The sequence below is a fragment of the Tachyglossus aculeatus genome, chromosome 9, assembly GCF_015852505.1.
Source record: "Tachyglossus aculeatus isolate mTacAcu1 chromosome 9, mTacAcu1.pri, whole genome shotgun sequence".
In the NCBI taxonomy this organism is placed as follows: Eukaryota; Metazoa; Chordata; class Mammalia; order Monotremata; family Tachyglossidae; genus Tachyglossus; species Tachyglossus aculeatus.
Genome location: NC_052074.1, coordinates 62436492 through 62460264, shown reverse-complemented (window position 1 = coordinate 62460264; position 23773 = coordinate 62436492). Strand labels below are relative to the sequence as shown.

Sequence of the window (23773 nt, the reverse complement as noted above, 5' to 3'; positions counted from 1 at the left end):
AAAGCTAGAAAACTGGGAAAACTGCTCAAGCAACTGTCCGGTGGTGGGATGCTCCAAGCTTATCCCTAAACAAAAGTTTTAGACGAGCAAGTGGGTGTCTCGGGATGTTGTCGCTCAAACACTGATGAAGGAGCAGTGGCTTTTGACAAATTCTGGGAATCAGAGCTGCTACTTTATCCTAATTGGGGAAGGACTCAGAGGAAGACCTGTCCACAAAACTCCAAAAGGACTGGACAACTTCAGTTTTGTGTTGCAGTTACATAGTTTAAAAGAAAAAATAAACAGTGAATAGAAAAAAAAACCCACTCCATCTCAGAACCCCAAGACTCTACTTAGGGATAACAGCAGTTGGCCCCATATTAGGATGAGAGTTGCTTTTGAATAATAATAATTATGGTATTTGTTAAGCAGTATGTGCCAGGCATTATACTAGGCACCAGGGTGCCGACAAGCAGATTGGGTTGGACACAGTCCCCGGCTCACAGTCTCAATCCCCATTTTCCAGATGAGGGAACTGAGGTCCGGAGAAGTGAAGTGACTTGCCCAAGGTCACACAGCAGACAAGTGGCAGAGCTGGGATTAGAACCCATGACCTTCTAACTCCCAGGCTCGTGCTGTAGCCACTCCAAAATCGTCACTGAAGTTTGGAGCCAAACAAGACCCTTCGGAGAAGCTTTTCCGCTAGTTTGAGAAACAGTATGGCCAAGCAGACAGAGCCCGGGTCAGGAGGACCTGGGTTCTAATCCTGGGTCTGCCACTTGTTTGCTGTGTGGCCTTGGGCAATTCACTTCACTTCTCCGGGCCTCAGTTCCCTCATTCATTCATTCAATCATATTTATTGAGCGCTTACTGTGTGCAGAGCACTGTACTAAGCGCTTGGGAAGTCCAAGTTGGCAACATGTAGAGACGGTCCCTACCCAACAGCGGGCTCACAGTCTAGAAGGCGGAGACAGACAACAAAACAAAATGTATTAACAAAATAAAATAAATAGAATAAATATGTACAAGTAAAATAAATAGAGTAATAAATATGTACAAACATATATACAGGTGGAAAATGGAGACTAAAACTGTGAGCCCTTTGTGCGACGGGAACTAGGGCCCCCCTGATTAGCTTGTGTCTACCCCAGTGCTTAATACAGTGTTTGGCACATAGTAAGCGCTTAACCAATACCAATCAATCAATCAATCGTATTTACTGAGTGCTTACTGTGTGCAGAGCACTGTACTAAGCACTTGGGAAGTACAAGTTGGCAACATATAGAGACGGTCCCTATCCAACAGTGGGCTCACAGTCTAGAAACAATTATTGTAATTATTACGTCATTTTGGACATCAGATCCAAATGAAGGGCCCTGCCCCCAGGATGCATAAACCCATCAATCATTAAATGCTATTGCATTTTACTCTCCCAAGCGCATAGTCTAGTCCTCTGCATGCAGTTAGAGCTCAATAAATACCATTGATTGATGATGGATTGATCATGTTTGTCATCTGTAAGCTTCTTGTGGTCAGGGACCATCTCTACGTTCTCTTTTGTATTGCGCTTCTTCCCCTAAGTGCGTAGTACAGTGCTCTTCCCACAGTCAGCACTCAATAAATACCATTGACTGATTAATTGGTTGATTTTTGGAGTTGATAAGGGTCAAGAAATGTGGAGGAGAAGAGGCGGAGGGACGGAATCCTGGCTCCACCAACTGTCAGCTTTGTGCCTTTGGGCAAGTCTCTTAACTTCTCTGTGCCTCAGTTACCTCATCTGTAAAATGGGGATTGAAACTATGAGCCCCCCCCATGGGACAACCTGATCACCTCGTAACCTCCCCAGCGCTTAGAACAGTGCTTTGCACATAGTAAGCACTTAACAAATACCATCATTATTATTATTATTATTTGAGAGGACACCCTGCCTCGCGAGTATCTGTTTTGAGTAGTAAAATATCCGTTCTCCGCTTATTTGATCAGTGAACAGTCTCTGACACCTAAGAGGTTGATCGAAGTGATATTTCCTTGGCAGCGGGCAGGGATAAAAGGAGACAATAATTATGCAACAGGTCATCGGATCGGTTGAGAATTCCTCATTAGACCGTAAGATCGTGGTGGGCAGGGAATGTGTCTACCAACTCTTTTGTAGATTGTACTCTCCCAAGCGCTTAGTACCGTGATATGCACACAGGAAGTGCTCAATAAATGCCACTGATCGACTGATTACATGGAACAATTCATATTGTGAATCTGAAACCAAGCAGCTTGTTTTGAAACTATTTTCGGATGAGTGATCAAATGCCGTAGATGTCGGTCTGTTTAATTATTACTCTTTTCAGGAATCACTGGTACTTGGTTTACATCAGTTTTGCATTTTCATTCTCCTGCTGAATTTTTCTAACACCAAATTTGGTATCTTTTCTCCCCCCCCACCCCCCTCTCCCCCTCGTTTCTTTTAGGTAATAGAGACTATGCCAAGAACGATCCATTAGAATTTAAATCCCACCAATGGTTTGGAGCATCTGTGCGCTCTGTAAAAGATAAAATTTTGGTAAGTCTACTTGACTCATCTTCCAATTTCTAATGCTCAAAAAATCCTAATATCCAGTTAAGATCATTCAAGGCATAGTATGGCGGTTCAAATTAAGACGTGTGCCCGTAATTTGAAAGAAATCAAGTTTTAACCTTGGCATTGTCCATGCCTCCTGTCAACTCCCGTATTCAATCTTTCATCAAATCCTGTCAGTTCCAGAATCCAGCCATTCCTTTCTATTCAATTAATCAATCAATGGTATTTTTGAGTGCTTACTATGTGCAGAGCACTGTACTAAGCTCTTGGGAGAGTATGTGGCTCAGTGGAAAGAGCCCGGGCTTGGGCGTCAGAGGTTATGGGTTCTAATTCCGGCTTCGACACTTGTCTGCTGTGTGACCTTGGGCAAGCCACTTCACTTCTCTGTGCCTCAGTTCCCTCATCTGTAAAAACTGGGGGTGAAGACTGTGAGCCCCAAGTGGGACAACCTGATTACGTTGTATCTACCCTAGCGCTTAGAACAGTGCTTGGCACATAGTAAGCACTTGACAAATGCCATAATTATTATTATTATTGTCAGCTGTGTGACTTTGGGCAAGTCACTTCTCTGTGCCTCAGTTACCTCATCTGGAAAATGGGGACTAAGACTGTTAGCCCTACATGGGACAACCTGATTTCCTTGTGTGTCCCCCAGTGCTTAGAACAGTGCTTGGCACATAGTAAGCGCTTGACAAATGCCATAATTATTATTATTATTGTCAACTGTGTGACTTTGGGCAAGTCACTTCTCTGTGCCTCAGTTACCTCATCTGGAAAATGGGGACTAAGACTGTTAGCCCTACGTGGGACAACCTGATTTCCTTGTGTCCCCCCCAGTGCTTAGAACAGTGCTTGGCACATAGTAAGCGCTTGACAAATGCCATAATTATTATTATTATTGTCAACTGTGTGACTTTGGGCAAGTCAGTTCTCTGTGCCTCAGTTAACTCATCTGGAAAATGGGGACTAAGACTGTGAGCCCTACATGGGACAACCTGATTTCCTTGTATGTCCCCCAGTGCTTAGAACAGTGCTTGGCAAATAATAATAATAATAATGATGATCATCATCAATCGTATTTATTGAGCGATTACTATGTGCAGAGCACTGTACTAAGCGCTTGGGAAGTACAAATTGGCAACATATAGAGACATTCCCTACCCAACATTGGGCTCACAGTCTAATGATAATAATGGCATTTGTTAAGCGCTCACTACGTGCAAAGCCCTGTTAACAAATACCATCATTATTTATTTATTAATACAACAGAATTAGCGGTCACAGTCCTTACCCATAACGAGCTTCCACTCTAGAAATGAGTTTACAGTGTAGTCTGTATTCAACAGTCATATTTGCTGAGCACCTGCTTTATGCATAACCCGCTCCTGTTCTTCATGCCTTCATTCAGCCATATTTATTGAGTGCTTACTGTGTGCAGAGCACTGTACTAAGCACTTGGAAGAGTACAAGACAACAATAAAAAGACATGGAGCACATTAGAGGTAAAGATACAACACACACCCCCAATTTTCCAATTTAGCTCACGTTCCGTTAATCTGGGTGTGTGGAATGTGCCTGTTTTGTTCTTATATTGGACTCTTCCGTGCGCTTGCCACAGTGCTCTGCACACAGGAAACACTCAATAAATATGACTGATAAAATTTACTTATTAATATACATGAATTAATGAATGATTGAATGGACTGCCTTCCCATGTTTATTGTGTTGCTATCAGTCTCATTTTTAAGGAGCCCAGGTCTGTTGATACCTTGTCTATGGTTTTGGGATAAGACTGTAAATAATAATAATAATAATAATGGCATTTATTAAGCGCTTACTATGTGCAGAGCACTGTTCTAAGTGCTGGGGGTGGATACAAGGTGATCAAGTTGTCCCACATGGGGCTCACAGTCTTAATCCCCATTTTACAGATGAGGGAACTGAGGCTCAGAGAAGTTAAGTGACTTGCCCAAGGTCACACAGCAGACATGTGGCGGAGCCAGGATTCGAACCCATGACCTCTGACTCCAAAGCCCGTGCTCTTCTCCACTGAGCCACGAAAGTTGCTACTCAAGATGGTAGCAGAGAGCTACTGAGGAGGCGTCCGTTAATCACGTTTACAGAGCCCTTACTGTGTGCAGAGCACTGTACTAAGCGTTTGGAGAGTACAGTATAACAGACACATTCCCTCCCCACATGAGTTTACAGTCTAGAGGGGGAGGCAGACATTAATCTAAGTAAATTATTTATACGGGGCTGGGAGAGGGAATGAATAAAGGGAGCAAGTCAAGGTGACACAGAAGGGCATGGGAGAAGAGGAAAGGAGGGCTTAATCAGGGAAGGCCTCTTGGCCAATTTGAACTTCCCAAGCGCTTAGTACAGTGCTCTGCACACAGTAAGCGCTCAATAAATACGATTGATGATGAGGAGGAGGAGGAGATGGGCCTTCATTAAGGCCTTAGAGGCGGGGAGAGATATTGTCTGTCGGATATGAGGAGGGAGGGTGTTGGGAATCTCCCTTCCTAACCATTCCCCTCGTACCATTTACCTTCTTTTTTTAAGGGTATTTCTTAAGCGTCTAGTATGTGCCAAGTACTGTACTAAGCGCCGGGGGAGATGCAACTTAGGTTGGACCCATTCCATATCCCACATGGGGCTCACAGTCTGTTTGTTCCTATCTGCCTGGCAGTGGCTGTCTATTTTTGCCCCTTTAAGAGATCCCAGCCGGGACAGTGGGGAGGGAAAGAAGGGCTTCCCTATTCCCATTCCCTCCAGAAAACCCATCCTCCGTTTCCCAGTCACTCGATAATTGTATTTGAATTAACTTTTAATGAGAAAAGGGCTTACGTTTAGTGGACTTAAGCACCTGCTTTTTAACTCTACAAGTTACCCGAGTGAGGCGCAAAGCGATTTGAATAATTTGAATTACGATGAGTTCTCAGATTTTATGGTTCTCTCTCTTTATTCCTTTGACTTTAGGCCTGTGCACCGTTGTATCACTGGAGAACAGAACAGAAACAGGAGCGAGAACCTGTAGGAACCTGCTTCCTTCAAGATGGAACCAAGACGGTAGAATACGCTCCGTGCAGGTCAAGTACGTAGAAAAAGATTCCTCTCAGACTCTCTTTCGTTAGCTCTTCTTTTTTTTTTTTGACAGGGTAGAGAGACCTATTTCAGGCATCCCCAGCGCTAGAGCATGTTAGTGCAACTGGAAGATTTCCGGCTCACGATTTCAGCTTGTAAAAATGATGAATTTTTAAGAAGAAAAGGATCCTAAAAGAGGACTCCTCATCTTCCCCTATAAACCCACCCTTCTCCCTAACTTTCCCCGTCGTAGTCAACACCACTAGCACCTTCCCCCTCCCGGAAGGCCGCAACCTTTTGTGTCACCCTGGAGTTTTCAGTATCGTGTGACCCTTACATTCAAGTCTATGCCGAAATCCCGCCTGTTTACCCGCAAGGTATCTCCTGAATCTGTCCCTTCCTCCCCGTCTAAAATGCTACCACCCTGGCACAAGCTCTGGTCGTCTCTTGGCTACCCTGTGGCATTAGCCTCCTCGCCAGTCTCCTCGCCTCCAGCCTCTGCCCATCCGATCTTTTAGACTGTGAGCCCACTGTTGGGTAGGGACCGTCTCTATATGTTGCCAACTTGTACTTCCCAAGCGCTTAGTCCAGTGCTCTGCACACAGTAAGCGCTCAATAAATACGATTGATTGATCCGATCGATACTACGCTCAGTTGCACAGATCATCTTCCCGAAGCATCGGTCAGCCCATCTCTCTCCTCAAAACCCCCCTCGTGACTCCCTAGATCTTTCTGCATCAAACAGAAACTCTTCATCTGCTTCAAGGCTCTCTCTCCCTTTGTGGTAATGGATTTCCCAATATTTAGGACATAATTAATAATAACTGGGGTGTTTGTTAAGCGCTTACTCTGTGCTAGGCACTGTACTAAGCACTGGGGTGGATGCATGCAGGGCTCACAGGCTCAGTCCCCATTTTACAGATGAGGTAACTGAGGCCCAGAGAAATAAAGTGACTTGCCCAAGGTCACCCAGCAGACAAGCGGTGGAGCCGGGATTAGAACCCATGACCTTCTGACTCTCCAGCCGTGCCCTATCCACTGCAACATACTGTTTTTAGTAGTTATAGTATAAGTACTTACTGTGTGCAGAGCACTGTGGTAAGTCTATAGACGGTAAGTAGTCACAGACCCTGTTCCTTGAGGGGCTCACATTCTGTGACCCCTCTAGACTGTAAGCTCATTGTGGGCAGGAAATGCGTCTGTTTATGGTTATTTATACTCTCACAAGCACTTAGTGCAGTGCTCTGCACACAGTAAGCACTCCATTCATTCAACCGTATGCATTGAGCGCTTACTATGTGCAGAGCACTGTACTAAGCGCTTGGGAAGTACAAGTCAGCAACATATAGAGACGGTCCCTACCCACCAACGGGCTCACAGTCTCGAAATAAATAAATACGATGGACTGACTGACTACAAACAGTGCACCACACCAAGTGGGTGTTTAAAAATTGTCATGGCTAATAATAAAACATGTATAAGTGTATTTGCATTTTCCCGGCTTCACCTTGCCCTGCCTCAACCCATCTGCACAGTTCCACATCTCCATTCTCTGGGCATTCCTGCACATTTGAGAACAGCGCATGGCACATAGTAAGCACTTAAAAAAATACCGCAATTATTAATTATTATTATTTGAGGGCGTTGATGGAGAGGAGAACGAGAGGTGGGATCAGAGAAAGTGAATTATTAATATTATTATCATTATTATTATCATAACTCTAGCCTGGAGCATACACAGATCCCACTTAAATCCCAGACTTTCCCCAGGAAATCCCCTGCCTCTGTTTGGAGCAGGGAAATCCCCCAAAAAGAGACACTGGGAAAACTGTGGTGGGCGAGGGAAACCCTATGTTGTGAAATCCCACGATATTATTGGTAACAAACTCATGATATTTGAATGTGACACATATGGGGGCGAATTGAATGAGTGAAATTGAGCAGCATTCTTGCTCCTCTCGCAAATAGTGAACGGGAAGGGGAGTGGGATCTGGGACTTCACGAGGGGATGTCAGTCAATCAGCCATTGCTCTTTTGTACCTAGTCGTAATTTATATATTTATTTTCATGTTTATCCCTAACCCTAACCCCCCCTGACTGGAAGTTCCATGTGAGCAGGGAACCTGTCTACCAACCCTTTTGAATTTTACGCTCCCAAGCACTGATCAGGTTGGACACAGTCCCTGTCCCACGTAGATATCCCAGTCTTAATCCCCATTTTACAGATGAGGCAACTGAGGCCCAGATGAAGCGACTTGCCCTCCTTCCTCTCCCCCTCCTCCCCATCTCCATCCCCCCAGCCTTACCTCCTTCCCCTCCCCACAGCACCTGTATATATGTATATATGTTCGTATGTATTTATTATTCTGTTTATTTATTTATTCTATTTGTACACATTTATTCTATTTATTTTATTTTGTTAATATGTTTTGTTTTGTTGTCTGTCTCCCCCTTCTAGACTGTGAGCCTGCTGTTGGGTAGGGACCGTCTCTATACGTTGTCAACTTGTACTTCCCAAGCGCTTAGTACAGTGCTCTGCACACAGTAAATGCTCAATAAATACGGCTGAATGAATGAACTTGCCGAAGGTCACACTGCAGACAAATAGCAGAGACAGGATTAGAACCCAGGTCCTTCTGAATCCCAGACCTGTGCTCTAGCCACTAGGCCATGTCGCTGCCCTCTAAATCTACATCTCCATCTCCAGCCTTGATCGCTCTCCTTCTCTGCAGCCTCGAATTTCCTCCTGCCTTCAAGACTTCCCTACTTGGATAATAATAATAATAATAATAATGTTGGTATTTGTTAAGCGTTTACTATGTGCAAAGCACTGTTCTAAGCGCTGGGGTAGATACAAGGTAATCAGGTTGTCCCACGTGGGGCTCACAGTCTTCATCCCCATTTTACAGATGAGGGAACTGAGGCCCAGAGAAGTTAAGTGACTTGCCCAAAGTCACCCGGCTGACAAGCGGCGGAGCTGGGATTTGAACCCACGGCCTCTTGACTCCAAAGCCCGGGCTCTTTCCACTGAGCCACGCTGCTTCTCCCGTCACCTCAAACTTAACATGTCTAAACCAGAACCTCCCATCTTCCCACCCAAACCCTTCCGTCCCGCTGACTTTCCCATCACTAAGATGGCACTACCATCCTCCCTGTCTCACAAGCACGTCACTTTGGCGTTATCCTTCACTCCTTTCGGTCATTCAACCCACGTATTCGATCTATCACTAAATCCTGTAGGTTTGACCTTCGTAACATCGCTAAAATCCGCACTCTCCTCTCCATCCGAAGTGCTACCACGATAATCCAGTCACCCATCCTATCCTGTTTTGATGACTGTATCAGCCAGCCTTCTGTCTTTCCCCACTCCAGTCCGTACTTCACTGTGCTGCCTGGATCATTTTATTACAAAGAAAGTTCAGGACCTGTCACTCAGCTACTCAAAAACTCCAGTGGTTGCCCATCCACCTCCGCCTCGAACAAAAACTCCTTGCCATTGGCTTTAAAGCAGTCCATCACCCTGCCCCCTTATTCCTCACCTCGCTAGTCTTCTACTACAGCCCAGTCCACACAGTTCACTTCTCTAATGCCGAACGTCTCACTTTACCTCTATCTTGTCTATCTCTCTGCTGTCTGATCTCGCCCACATCCTGCCTCTGGCCTGGAACGCCCTCCCTCTTCATATCACCCCACAGCACCTGTATATATGTATGTACATATTTATTACTCTATTTATTTTACCTGTACTTATCTATTCTATTTATTTTATTTTGTCAGTATGTTTGGTTTTGTTCTCTGTCTCCCCCTTTTAGACTGTGAGCCCACTGTTGGGTAGGGACTGTCTCTCTATGTTGCCAACTTGGACTTCCCAAGCGCTTAGTACAGCGCTCTGCACACAGTAAGCACTCAGTAAATACAATTGATTGATTGATCAGACAGAAAATTACTCTCCCTGCACCGCAAAGCCTCACCGAAGGCACATCTCCTCCAAGTGGCCTTCCCTGACTAAGCCCTCTTCTCCTTTTCTCCCGCTCCCTCCTGGATCGCCCCACTTTGCTTCTTTCGTTCATCCCCCTCCCAGCCCCTCAGCACTTAACTACATAGCTGTAACTGAGGTATTTATATTAATGTCACTCTAGACCATAAGCTCGCTGCAGGCAGGGAGTGTGTCTGTTATAGTGTACTCTCCAAAGTGCTGAGAACAGTGCTCCGCACACAGTAAGCGCTCAATAAATGCGATTGAATGAATCAGAGACCTAATATGGCCGAGAGTCGAAGATCCGGGTGTTCCAGGTGGGGAGGTGGGCGGAGGGTTGGGCGGGAATGGGCCTGGTGGTGACAGACATTTTCTGTGGTGGAGAAGAAGGAGGAGAAGGAGCCCAGGAGCTTTTGGGATAGAAAGTGGGGCAGCGAACAATAGACAAGAGGGACTGATGTGGAGCTGGGCATGGTGCCCTTCTCTGGCCGGGACCCCACCGCAGTCATTCATTCAATCGTATTTATTGAGCGCTTACTGTGTGCAGAGAGCACTGTACTCAGCACAGTCAACCGTGAACCACAGATCTTAGAGAAGCAGTATGCTCAAGTGCATAGCACAAGTGCCTGGGAGTCGGAAGGACCTGGGTTCTAATCCCGGCCCCGCCACTTGTCTGCTGGGTGGCCTTCGGCAAGTCACTTCACTTGTGTTCATATCTGTAAGTTATTTATTCATATCAATGTACTGCATCATACTGCATCAGCCTTCTCTCTGATCTCCTATCCTCGTGTCTCTCCCCACTTCAATCCATACTTCATGCAGCTGCCCGGATTGTCTTTGTCCAGAAACGCTCTGGGCATGTTACTCCCCTCCTCAAAAATCTCCAGTGGCTACCAATCAATCTGCGCATCAGGCAGAAACTCCTCACCCTGGGCTTCAAGGCTGTCCATCCACCACCTCGCCTCCTCCTACCTCCCCTCCCTTCTCTCTTTCCACAGCCCAGCCCGCACCCTCTGCTCCTCTGCCGCTAATCTCCTCACTGTACCTCGCTCTCGCCTGTCCCGCCATCGACCCCTGGCCCACGTCATCCCCCGGGCCTGGAATGCCCTCCCTTTGCCCCTCCGCCAAGCTAGCTCTCTTCCTCCTTTCAAGGCCCTGCTGAGAGCTCACCTCCTCCAGGAGGCCTTCCCAGACTGAGCCCCTTCCTTCCTCTCCCCCTCATCCCCCTGTCCATCCCCCATCTTACCTCCTTCTCTTCCCCACAGCACCTGTATATATGTATATATGTTTGTACATATTTATTACTCTATTTATTTATTTTACTTGTACATATCTATTCTATTTATTTTATTTTGTTAGTATGTTTGGTTTTGTTCTCTGTCTCCACCTTTTAGACTGTGAGCCCACTGTTGGGTAGGGACTGTCTCTATATGTTGCCAACTTGTACTTCCCAAGCGCTTAGTACAGGGCTCTGCACAAAGTAAGCGCTCAATAAGTACGATTGATTGATTGATTGATCAATGTCTGTCTCCCCCTCTAGATGGTAAGCTTATTGTGGGCAGGGAATATGTCTGTTATAAGCTGTTATATTGTACTCTCCCAAGCACTTAGTACACTGCTCTGCACAGAGTAAGTGCTCAATAAGTACGATTGACTCACTTCACCTCTCTGGGCTTCAGTTACCTCACCCGTAAAATGGGGATTTAGACTGTGAGCCCCTTGTGGAACAGGGGTGTTTCCAATGTGATAACCTTGTATCTACCCCAGTGCTTAGTACAGTGCCTAGCATCTAACAAATACCATTTTAAAAAAATCTAACGTCCTCGAGCTTATCCCCATGAGCTGCTAGCCCATGAAGGAGATAGTAACAACAATAATAGTAATGATATTTGTTAAAGCACTGAAGTGGATATAAACAAACCTGGTTGGACACAGTCCCCGTCCCACAGTCTCACAGTCTCAATCCCCGTTTTACAGATGAGGTAACTTAGGCCCAGCGAAATGAAGTGACTTGCCCAGGGTCACACAGCAGACAAGTGGCGGAGCTGGGACTAGAACCCATGACCTTCCAACTACCAGATCCAAGCTGTACCCACTAAGCCATGCTGCTTCGTGGCACTGAAAAGCCCAGGCTGGTCCCCCCTGCCCTAGGTTTGCCTTGCCCCCTGGTTAAGAAAATCACAAATTAGGCACGTTCCATCACCCCCAGAAGCCATTACCCGCAGAAAAAATACCCTGCAGTTGAATATTAAAATCAGGAAGCATGCCTAACTTCGTACCATTTAAAGAAAGTGCTTGATTGAACGTGCTCAGCTCTATTATTTGGGAATTACTGAATGGTAACATAATTAAGAACTATATTTTCTACTATTTAACCGGGACAATGAGACTCATTTGTGGCTGGTGTGTCAGGACTCTCTTAGGTTTGAAAAATACGAGACATAAAAGAAATGAAATTGTCTGTGTAACTCACAGGTCTGGTTTAGGATCTGGATGCTCGATTCCTCTAAAAACCGAGGCCCGGTTTCTTCGTATTTTATTCTAGGAAGAGGACGAGGGGAAGGCCACAGTGTGACCACTCCTGCTGATTCCTGTCTCAGCTGCTGCTCATCAGAGGCTTAATTTTACAGACACAGGCCCTTGTGCCGTTTATGGATCTGACCATCCCATTCTAGTTCTGTTTCTCACTCCAAAATAGTCTGTAGTTCAACCACATTGCCCTTATAATTCCCCCTTAAAGCTCATTTAATTTTTCTACATATTAGGGAAAAATATAACTTTTTAGGCATTTTGCTCTTTTTTGAGTTATTAAATAAAGCCAGTCACACATGCTGGGAATAAGGGTAAGTAATGTAATTAATCTTAACTGCAAAACTAAATGAATGCAAACTTTTGAAAGCACAACGGTAAGTTTCTTCTTGTTGACCTCATTTCTCAGAGATTTTTTTTTTACTTTAGCCTGACTCTTTAAGTGTCCATACCATCCTGATCATCTGAATTGGTTTTGTACTCCCCCAGTTATAAACTCAACAAATGCACTGTTAAATCATTTACATAGGGAACTTTTTTAAAAAATGGTATTGAAGTGATTTTTTTTTTAAATGGTATTTCTTAATTGCTTACTCTGTTCTGAACACTGGGATTAATTAGGTCGGACATAGCCCCCGTTCCACACAGGGCTGACAGTCTAAGTAGGAGGGAGAACAGGTATTGAATCTCTGTTTTACAGTTGGGGAAACTGAGGCAAAGAGAAGTTAAGGGACTTGCCCATGGTCACACAGCGAGCAATTGGCAAAGCCGGGATTAGCCGGTTCTCTGATTCACAGAATTGGGCTCTTTCCATTAGCCCATGCTGCTTCCTTATGTGCGAGGCACTGTACTAAGCGCTGGGGTGGTTGCAAGCTAATCAAGTTGGACACAGTCCACGTGCCTTAAGGGACTCACAGCCTTAATCCCCATTTTACAGATGAGGTAACTGAGGTACAGAGAAGTTGAGTGACTTGCCCATGGTCACACAGCTGACAATTGGTGGAGCCACTGACTTTGGGAATTGAGCTTGCATCTCCCATACCGATCCGTAAACTTTTTCCTTCCCATCCTTTTAATATGGGGTAATAAAAATGGTCACCTCCCTACTTCGTAAACCCGAGGTCTTGCATTTCAGAGCAGTCGTTGAAGGACAAGAGAAGGTACTAATGTTATTTTGTTACTCTGACACTGACAAGTTTTCTCAAAGTTCTTTTCTGTTTTCCCTCCTCTTTTCCCTTTTTAGGAAGCATTGATGCCGACGGACAGGGCTTTTGTCAAGGGGGATTCAGCATTGATTTTACCAAAGTACGTTATGCTCATTGCTAAAAAGAACTATCTTCTGTTTACTGTTGGATTGTCCTCTCCCAAGCACTTAGTACAGTCCTCTGCACACAGTAAGCGCTCAACAAATACAACTGAATGAATGAATGACAGTCTTTTCCCCTGGGAACGGAGAGCCATAAAGGTTTGGAGATTTGAAAGCCACGTAACAGCTCAAAATCTCCTTTGCCAATAATTTGGCCCTACCAAACTGCTTTGTGCTCTTTTCCTTCTCTGAACTCTAGAGTAGGCATGCCGATAACAATTAATGCCATTTAGCATGGCTAAATGGAAAAAGCTTTTGAACCTGTGCTCTAATCCGGGCTCCGCCACCTGTCTCCTGTATGACTTTGGACAAGTCACTTAACTTCTCTACGGCTCCGTTACCTCATCTCTAAAATGGGGATTATGGCCCTGAGCCCCACGTGGGACACGGACCGCGTCTAATCTGATTAGTTTGTATTTACCCTAGCGCTCAGTACAGTGCCTGGCTCATAAGTAAGTACCTAACAAATACCATAAAAAAAAAAATCAAAAACCGAAAGCTCAAGCGGCGGAATGGGAGGCAAGGAGTCACTTAAGGGATAGTGATAGGGATAGATTTTTTGTTTGTTTTTTAATAGTCGTCATATTTACCCTAGCGCTAAGTACAGTGCCTGGCACATAAGTAAGTACCTAACAAATACCATAAAAAAAAATAAAAAACCGAAAGATCAAGCGGCGGAATGGGAGGCAAGGAGTCACTTAAGGGATAGCTAGTTTTTTTTGTTAGTTTTTTAATAGTCGTCATTAAGTATTTACTATGTGCCAGCACTGTACTGGGCGCTGGGGTAGATGCAGGATGATCAGGTTGGATGCTGTACCTGTCACACGTTAGTCTCACTGCCTAAACTGGAGGGAGGAGGATTTAGTCCCCATTTTATAGATGAGATAACTGAGGCACAGAGAAGTTAAGTGAAGTTCCACACGCCCAAGGTCACACAGCAGTTGGGTGATGGAGCTGGGTTTAGAACCCAGGTCCTCTGACTCCCAGGGCAGTTCTGTTTACATCTGACCACGTTAAGACTCGAATATTGGTTGTTTCTCATGTACTTTGTGTTTTTGTCTTATTTTTAGTGGGAAGAAACTCAAGATTTTAATTCAAAAGGGTAACTAGGGTTGAGTATCGTATACTTTGAACGTCTATAAGGGGTCTGATTCTGCTTCCATTTACAGTGACACTTTAATCAACTTAATGGTTATAAAAAATGTAATTAGGAACAAGTTACTTTTTTTAACCTAAAACTTCATAGCCTCGGTCGTCGATAGCTTCTAGACACTTGGCTGAAATCATTCTTTGAGTTTGCTTTAAACCTTGCCTTTTCTCTCGAATGTTTCGTGAATGTACTATTTATATATTTTTCTTCTGATTTAAAAAAACATATACCCAGTTGAAACTAGTTAAAAAAAAAATCCAGAAAACTGAGCACATATATTCTTACTTAAAATTACTCAGAAAACTAATAATTAAAAACAGTTTCTATTTATATCATCCCTGTGAACTGTGAGAAAGGAAAGAAATATGCGGAATGTAGGATGACCACATAAGCCACAAGCATGTAATTTCTGAACATCCTTTTGTGTGTATATTTTTCTGTTTTGGTTTTTTTATTACTATGTTTCCTGAGAGAACCACTTATTATTCAGGAGATAACTTGGCCAATACAGTACTATTAAATTGTTCTTTATCCGAAGAGGAAATCCTACAGAAAGAGATAGTTCTCCTCTACTCAAAAGGTCGGCCTAGTGGATAGAGGCCGGCCTGGGATTCTGGCTCTGCCACTTATTTGCTGTGTGACCTTGGGCAAGTCTCTTAACTTTTCTGTACTTCAGTTACTTTATCTGCTAAATTAAGACTGTGAGCCCCATGTGGGACAGGGACTGTGCCCAACCTGATTACCTTGTAACTACCGTGGTGCTTAGAACAGTGCCTGGCACATAGTAAGTGCTGAACAAAAGCCATTTTTTAAAAAATGTGTTGGTTTTTTATACTCACATACACACACATGCACACAACCATTTCTTCTGTTGTCACATCGTATTCTATCTAGACAGGCCCACATTGTTGGAAGAATGTTTCCTAATTCTTCAGCAGTGTCCTAACCAAAGCGTGTGAAAACATGCACCATTGAAGAACTACAATTCATTCCTTCACTCAGTCGTATTTATTTAGCACTTACTGTGTGCAAAACACTGTGCTTAATGCTTAGGTGGATCAGTATCCAGTTTCAGATCACTTGAACATCATATGTTGCCAAGATCAAAAAGATCTTTGGCCAATGAAGTAGTCAGTTGATCAGTAAATGGTATTTATCGAGTACTCCCTATGGGCAGAGCACTGTACTAAGAGTTTGGAAAGAGTAATTAGATGTATTGTTAGTTATCATCAGACTTGCCAAAGATACTCTGAAATTCAGCGTTTTACCCAAAATGAGTCCTTTCGTTCATTCAGATAAAATTAGATAGATGATGATGATGATATTTATTAAGCGCTTACTAGGTGCAAAGCACTTTTCTAAGCGCTGGGGGGATACAAAGTGATGAGGTTGTCCCACGTGGGGCTCACAGTCTTCATCCCCATTTTACAGATGAGGGAACTGAGGCCCAGAGAAATGAAGTGACTTGCCCAAAGTCACACAGCTGACAAGTGGCGGAGCCGGGATTTGAACCCATGACCTCTGACTCCAAAGCCCGGGCTCTTTCCCACTGAGCCACACTGCTTCTCTAGATTATATCTAGATTCTAGATATCTAGATTCTCTAGATAGATTATAAGAAACTTGAGGGCGGGGAACATGTCTGGTACTTGTATTATTAGTATTACTACTAATATTATATTTAAGCACCTACTATGTGTCAGACACTCTCCAAAGCCCTGGGATAGGTCCAAGTTAATCAGTTAGTCACAGTTCTGCCCTCATTGGGCTCACGGTCTAAGGAGGAGAGAGAACAGGTATTTAATCACCATTTTACAGTTGTCGAAACCAAGGCACAGAGAACTGAAATGACTAGCCCAAGGTCACACAGCAAGCAGTTGGTAGAACCGAGATTGAAATCCCAGGCCCGTGCTCTTTCCACTAGACCACACTGCTAGTCTCTGTCCCTTAAGGACCTCATAGTGGGCTCTGAAAACAGCAGGTGCTCAGTAAATAGTAAGGAATGATCGAATTGGATGAATCTGCTAAAGTTTTAAGATTTCTTTACCTTCCCGTGTCTCTTTTATTTGAAGTCTTCATCCGATCTGACATGTTTTTCTATCTTTTTCTCACCTGTAATATTTTCCAGGCGGACAGAGTACTTCTTGGAGGACCGGGTAGTTTTTATTGGCAAGGTAAGATAATCGTTTGGCTGACACCAAAAAGCGAATCATGCATCCATTCATTCAACCGTATTTATTGAGCGCTTACTGTGTGCAGAGCACTATACTTGGAAAGTACAATTTGGCAACAAATAGCGACAATCCCTACCCGACAACGGGCTCATCCTGTTCTCTGCCTCCCACTTCTTACCAAGCCTTTGTACTAGTGTGTAAATGCATTGTCACACGGAAATGAGAAATACACATGCCATAAATCTTTATGTGTTTGAACCCTGATACTCCCGATTTCAGAAGAAAAGAAAGAGGGAATTGTGGTTTAGCCAAATAGTGTGTTTTTTTCACATTAATGCCTGCCTCCCCCTCCAGACTGTAAGCTCGTTGTGGGCTGGGAACGTATCCGCTAATTCTGTTGAATTGTATGCTCCCAAGCGCTTAATCCGCATATAGTAAGCTCTCAATGAATAATGATTGATTGTGGTTTTAGCTTTTAATAAAGGAATACTTGATTGAGCTATACTAGTATGTGAAAGAAGGAAAAATGATTTAACTTTACATCCAGTTCTCCCATAAGCTCTCAATGAATAATGATTGATTGTGGTTTTAGCTTTTAATAAAGGAATACTTGATTGAGCTATACTAGTATGTGAAAGAAGGAAAAATGATGTAACTTTACATCCAGTTCTCCCATAACCCGTGTTTTCCCTCTGCGTTTTGGATGGACCCTGTTAGAATTAGGGCATGTTTTTTTCTGACAGTGGTCGCCTCTCCAGTTAGAATGCGATTCAACATTGGAAGAAGCTGTTGAGAGCATTAGTGTGACATCTTAATTTGTACTTCCCAAGCGCTTAGTACAGTGCTCTGCACATAGTAAGCGCTCAATAAATACGATTGATGATGATGATGATGATCTTTCAAGCGACGAGCACTAGACCTCCAGTTTTCCCCAACGTGGAGTTTGTCAGTAACGTAATCCCTTGCTTCAGGAGTACACTCTGTATGGGAAAAAGGCGATAGTGATTTGGCCATATTAGCATATTGAAAGAGAGTCAGTTTTCCTTGTGAAACGTACAGGATTTAAATGAGTTCTAGTGAGTGATTCAACTCACTTTAGAGTAGAATTAAATCACTGAAAGGAAATCATATTCATACTTATTGACCTGGAAAACTGTACGCTCCTCGTGGGCAGGGATTGGCACTCTTTACTGTTGTATTGTGCTTTCCCAAGCACTTAGTACAGTGCTGTACACACAGTAAGCACTTAATATGATCGAATGAGTGAATATGTGGGTTAAACGAAGAGATAAGGGGGCTTGCCAGTGGCATTATTTGTTTTTTTAGTAGTATTTAATTAATAGTTGTTATTGAAGTGACAGTTTTACTTATTAATCTCTAATATGATCGTTTTTTTTCCAAAAATGATTGGCAATCCCTATATGAAAATGGAATAGAATCTGCAATGTTTAATCAGTCAGGAAGTCCCAGTAAAATAGTCTCCATTAAAATTAACACTGCCTATTTGCAATATTGACAGTTAAGCCTGAATGAATTTAAAGGAGTCTATTTTAAAGGGAAACCTGCCTTGGCTTTCCGACTTAATTGGGTTCTGTTTAGTTTTAGAAGCATTCAACTTCATTTTGGAAAAGTATTCTTCTCACAAATGTGACCCTTAAGGCCCTAAAAATAACACTACTTTTGAAACTCTGCCAGGGTAAGCAAGTCAGTACTGGCCTTGTAAAGAAATATCCGGATTTGGGATTTTGATGCTGCTGAGAGAAATTGTATTTCTCTTTGATTCTTAATGTGTCTAAAGGGTATTAATTACTGAAGAGGTTCTTTTTTAATTATTCCATTGGCACGCATATGAACCATTCAGAAAACTTAAAGACAACTTTTTTTGGAAATTCTTGTGGAAGATTTTTTCTTGCATTGACTTCCTAGCAGAAATTGAGGTAAAAAGCAGTGTAGAAGTTGCAGATTTAAGGCATGTCAAATTTGCCCCATGTTACTTTGTTGTTTGCGTTATATATGCTACTTTAAGGATCTGTTGAAACGAAGCATATTTCTGTTGCTTTCCTTTAACTTTTTTGTAAGCAAACTTTATTTTTAGAGCCACTGCACTGGATGTCACAGCTCCTTTCTCAGTCTACTTTGCTAATGGGGATTGTGGTATTTGTTAAGCACTTACTGTGTACTATATACTGTACTAACTGCCGGAGTAGGTACTATACAGTAGTACTGGACACTGTCTCTGACACATTTGGGGCTCACAATACAAGGGGGAGGGAGAACAACTGTATTTTTTCAGAGAAGAAATTGAGGCACAGAGAAGTCAAGTGACTTGCCCAAGGTCACACAGTGGTGGAGCTGACATTAGAACCCAGGCCTCCTAACCTCTAGGCCTGTGCAGTTTCCATTAGGCCACACTGTTTCCTCCTTTCAGCATCACACTTCTCAGTAGGAGCTACGGTAGTGGTTTCTCAAAGAGAACCTCACTGCGACCGTCACCATATTTTGGAGGAGCACCTTTGAAAAAGTAGGATAATGTTGAAAATTATCCAAAACCCACAAAATATTCCCATAATGAACAGATGCCTTAAGGTATCACTAACTGCTGTGACTTTCATTTCCTCTCAATTGTTCTGTCTCTGATTTTGCCCATCTGTGTCTTTGTTTCTTCAGGGTTTCTAGGAAATCCTTGAGCTGCCTGTAGTTTCAATGGCTGCATTTGAGGAGCAATTGGATCTTGGGTTTCAATTCAGGACAGAGACACACATGTGCACACACATACACTCTTCATAGGTCCCCATGTATGACATCATGTACTTTGTTTCTTTGAAGTGTAGTTTTCAACTAAATTTCCCCTGATATTTTAGGATGGAGGTATGTATATATTTGTGTATGAGACTGTGAGCCCGTTGTTGGGTAGGGACCATCTCTATATGTCGCCAACTTGTACTTCCCAAGCGCTTAGTACGGTGCTCTGCACACGGTAAGCGCTCAGTAAATACGATTGAATGAATGAATGAATAATGTATACACACGCACACAGATGCACATAGAGCTACAGAGGTGCATATAGAGAATTCCCTTGTATGCCATTGTGTGGGGGGTTTTTTGTAGTGTAGGTTTCAACTAAGCTTCTCCTGATATTTTAGGTTGGCTGTTTGCCCATTAAACTATGTAACGTATGTTGCCAGCCATCAAAACCTGTGCAACAACATATAAAAGAGCTTTGCAAATTTAACAACCAGGAAAGTTATTGGGGGGGGTTGTGTGTGTGTTAAGGGAATGAACCATGCCCTTGTATCAAAAGCCATCCACTTTACTTGGTTCTATGGAGCTAGGAAGAGCCATACAAGTTCCTGTAGAAATCTGTTAAGACCAAAAGGAGCAGACATCCGTGGAGAAAGGGAACTGGTGTTGCTTAAATTCAGGAATGTAGTGGTGATGCAGCTCTGGAAATCGGTGCCACCGCAAGCCACTGAAGCTGGTTTTGGAAGGAGGATTGTTTGCCAATCCCATTAGCGGAACCCTTCCTACTCTCCAAAACATCCCTGCTAGGCCAGAGGGATGAGGGTGTGCCTGAGGATCGGAAATGCTTCTCCCCTTGCAGAGTTGTTCCCTAGAAGGGACCAACTGCTCAAGATTGGTTTGGGGAGAGATGAGAAGAGCTGGGTTCTAGAGCTTTTTGTTGGGGAAAATGCAGTATCACACAGTTTTTACTGTTTTGGGGGGGGGAATACAAGGTGGTGGAAGGAAATCCTAAATCATACTACTTTAACTGGAAGTAAACTGCAGTTAGAGGTAGTTTAGATTGCCCCTACTTCTGACCCTACCCCATCAGTCTGCGGCTCACTCTGGACAAATCATCCTCTCCCTTAACTCTATTCTGTCTTCATGTGATTTGACTTCTCCCTATCAATCAATCGGTCATATTTACTGAGCACTTAGAGAAGCAGCACGGGCTCGGGAGTCAGAGGTCGTGGGTTCTAATCCCACCTCTGCCACTTGTCTGCTGTGTGACCCTGGCCAAGTCACTTAACTTCTCTGTGCCTCAGTTATCTCATCTGTAAAATGGGGATTGGGACGGTGAGCCCCACATGGGACAACCTGATCACCTTGTATCTACCCCAGCTGAGAACAGTGCTTGCCAAATAGAAAACGCTTAACAAATACCATTATTATTATTACTGTGTGCAAAGGACCGTCCTAAGCAGTTGGCAGAGAAGAATCGCTTGCTGCGTGTCCTTGGTCAAGTCACTTAACTTCTGTGTGCCTCAGTTTCCTCATCTGTAAAATGGGGATTAAATACCTATTCTCCCACCGATTTAGACTGTGAGCCCATTGTGGGACGGGGACTATATCCAACGTGATGAACTTGTATATACCCGAGTGTGTAGAACAGTGCTTGACACATAGAAAGTGTTTAATAAATGTTGTTGTTATCAAAAACAGCATGGCCTTGTAGAAAAAGCCTGGGAGTCAGAGGACCTGGGTTCAAATTCCAGTCCACTACTTGTCTTCTCTGTAGCCCTGGGCAAGTCGCTTAACTTTTCTGTGCCTCAGTTCCCTCATCTGCAGAATGGGGATTCAATACCCATTCTCCCTCCTACTTAGAATGTATGCTCCAAACGGGACCTGATTATCTTGTACCAACCCCGGCGTTTAGTACAGTGCTTGACACATAGTTAAGTGCTTAACAAGTACCACGATTACCATTATTATTGCAATATAATAAAGTAGGTAGATATTCATTCTTTCGGTCGTATTTATCGATATGATCCCTTCCCACAGGGTTTTACAGTCTACAGAGGGAGACAGACTTTAAAATAAATTGCAGATCCGGGAAATGTGAGATTGAAAGGATAGCTACGAAAGTGCTAGTGGTGGGATTAATATCTAATGTTTAACGGTTAAAGTTCCAAGGGCATAGGTAGGGCGGAAGAGAGGGCTAATAGGGGGGAATGAGAGCCTAGTCAGGAAAACCCCTTGGAGGAACTGTGATTTTAGCAGGGCTTTGAAGGTGGGGAGAGAAGCGGACTGTTGGTTATAAAAAAGGAGGGAGTCTCAGGCCGGAGGGAGAAAATAGGCCAGAAGTCGGCGGCGTGACGGACAAAATTGAATTACAAATAGTAAGGAGTCAGTCGAGGATTGAAGCGTGCAGGCTGGATTAAGTGAGACGATCACGTGCCCCTTTCTTTCCACATATTCCCCCCACCCCGTGGCCCCAAGAGCATGAAGAAGGAGATGATTTTAGCTCTTGGAGAGTTGTGCTTCGGAGAGGGAGAAACTGCGTAGATCTCCTCACAACAAAGCAGAAAGCTTAGGCTGTCTCTGGCATGAACTTTTGAGACAGGAAAACGTAGCAGAGAGAGAGAGGAAAGGGAAAGGTCAAGAGTGTGAGCCCCATGTGGGACAGAGACTGTGTCCAACCTGATTAACTTGTATCTGCACCAGTGCTTAGAACAGTGCGTGGCACGTGGTAAGTGCTTAATAAGTACCATAATCATTATTATTATAAGAAAAAAACGAAGGCAGGCCAGTGAGAGAGAAATTGCTGTTTCATTGGGGAAATTTTGATATGTATTTTAATGCATTCCATATATCCTAAATACTTGGTAACATCAGAATTTACAAAAATTTCATTCAGAATCATTACCCTGAGATTTTCCACGGTGGGTTTTTTCCGCTGCCAGCCGGGCGGTTTTTCCACTCCCTCCCCATGCGCACAGACAGGCCTGCTGGGGGTGGGGGACGTCACCCACGCAGAAACGTCTGAGCCCGAATCCCTTCAGGAAACGTGATGTAACCCGGGGTTTTCAGCCCCAAATCCCAGCCGAAATAGCCCCCTTTAGGAGCCACTTGAGCCTCCCCAGGCCCTAAAGCCTTCCTTTCCTCCACCACCCACGGAAGAATGACCGGCAGGTCAGAGGTCTTCGCCTGGCATACCTGTAACGCTGCCGCCGCCTCGTCTTAAACACAGCCATCTCCTGAAGGCCAGGGGATCGGAGGAGATCAGTCTACCACCCCCGTCTTGGAGTTAATAACAATAATAATTGTGGTATTTGTTAAGCGCTTCCTATGTGCCAGGCATGCTACCAAGCAGTGGGGTAGATTCATTCATTCAATAATATTTTATTGAGCGCTTACTGTGTGCAGAGCACTGTGCTAAAGGTAATCAAGTTGAACAAAGTCCCTGTCCCATGTGGGGCTCTCAGTCTTAATCCCTGTTTTACAGATGAGGTAACTGAGGCCCAGAGAAGAATAATAATAATGATGATGGCATTTATTAAGCGCTTACTATGTGCAAAGCACTGTTCTAAGCGCTGGGGAGGTTACAGGGTGATCAGGTTGTCCCACGGGGGGCTCACAGTCCTAATCCCCGTTTTACAGATGAGGTAACTGAGGCCCAGAGAAGTGAAGTGACTTGCCCAAGGTCACGCAGCAGGCAGTTGGCGGAGCCGGGATTGGAGCCAGGCTGTTTCCCTTAGATTCATTCATTCATTCGGATTTATTGAGTGCTTAATGTATGCAGAGCACTGTACTAGACGCTTGGGAAAGCACAATATAACAATAAACCGTGACGTTAATACTGCCCCTCATCCTCACTCCCCATGGATCCGCTAAAATTTCTCCGGGGTTTCCCAGGCCTCACAACCCTCTGGTCCTTTCCCCACCGTATCAGGGAGTCCCGGGATCCGAATGCCTTGGATGCCAAGGTTTGCGAGTGTCATTTCTCCCCCTCGGATCCCTAAACCTTTGGTCTGTCGTAGCCCCCTACTCCTGGCACCCCTCCACCCCCAATCTGTTATCCTGTCCAATGCCTCCCTGGGTCTTGTCTCCTTCCAGCTTGGAGGGCAGCGCGGCTGAGCAGAAAGCAGCCGCTTGTCAGCTGTGCGACTTTGAGCAAGTCACTTCACTTCTCTGTGCCTCAGTTCTCTCATCTGTAAAATGGG

General features: G+C 44.1%; 1 protein-coding gene across 1 annotated transcript in view; it reads left to right on the top strand.

The window, feature by feature from the left end:
* Positions 1 to 23773, top strand: part of ITGAV (integrin subunit alpha V) — a 114266-nt gene that overhangs the window by 35245 nt on the left and 55248 nt on the right. Inside the window, exons 3-6 of the mRNA XM_038751071.1 lie at positions 2442 to 2533; positions 5531 to 5645; positions 13384 to 13445; positions 16784 to 16829. Of these exons, the coding sequence (XP_038606999.1) occupies positions 2442 to 2533; positions 5531 to 5645; positions 13384 to 13445; positions 16784 to 16829 (315 nt within the window). The remainder of the gene's footprint in view (positions 1 to 2441; positions 2534 to 5530; positions 5646 to 13383; positions 13446 to 16783; positions 16830 to 23773) is intronic.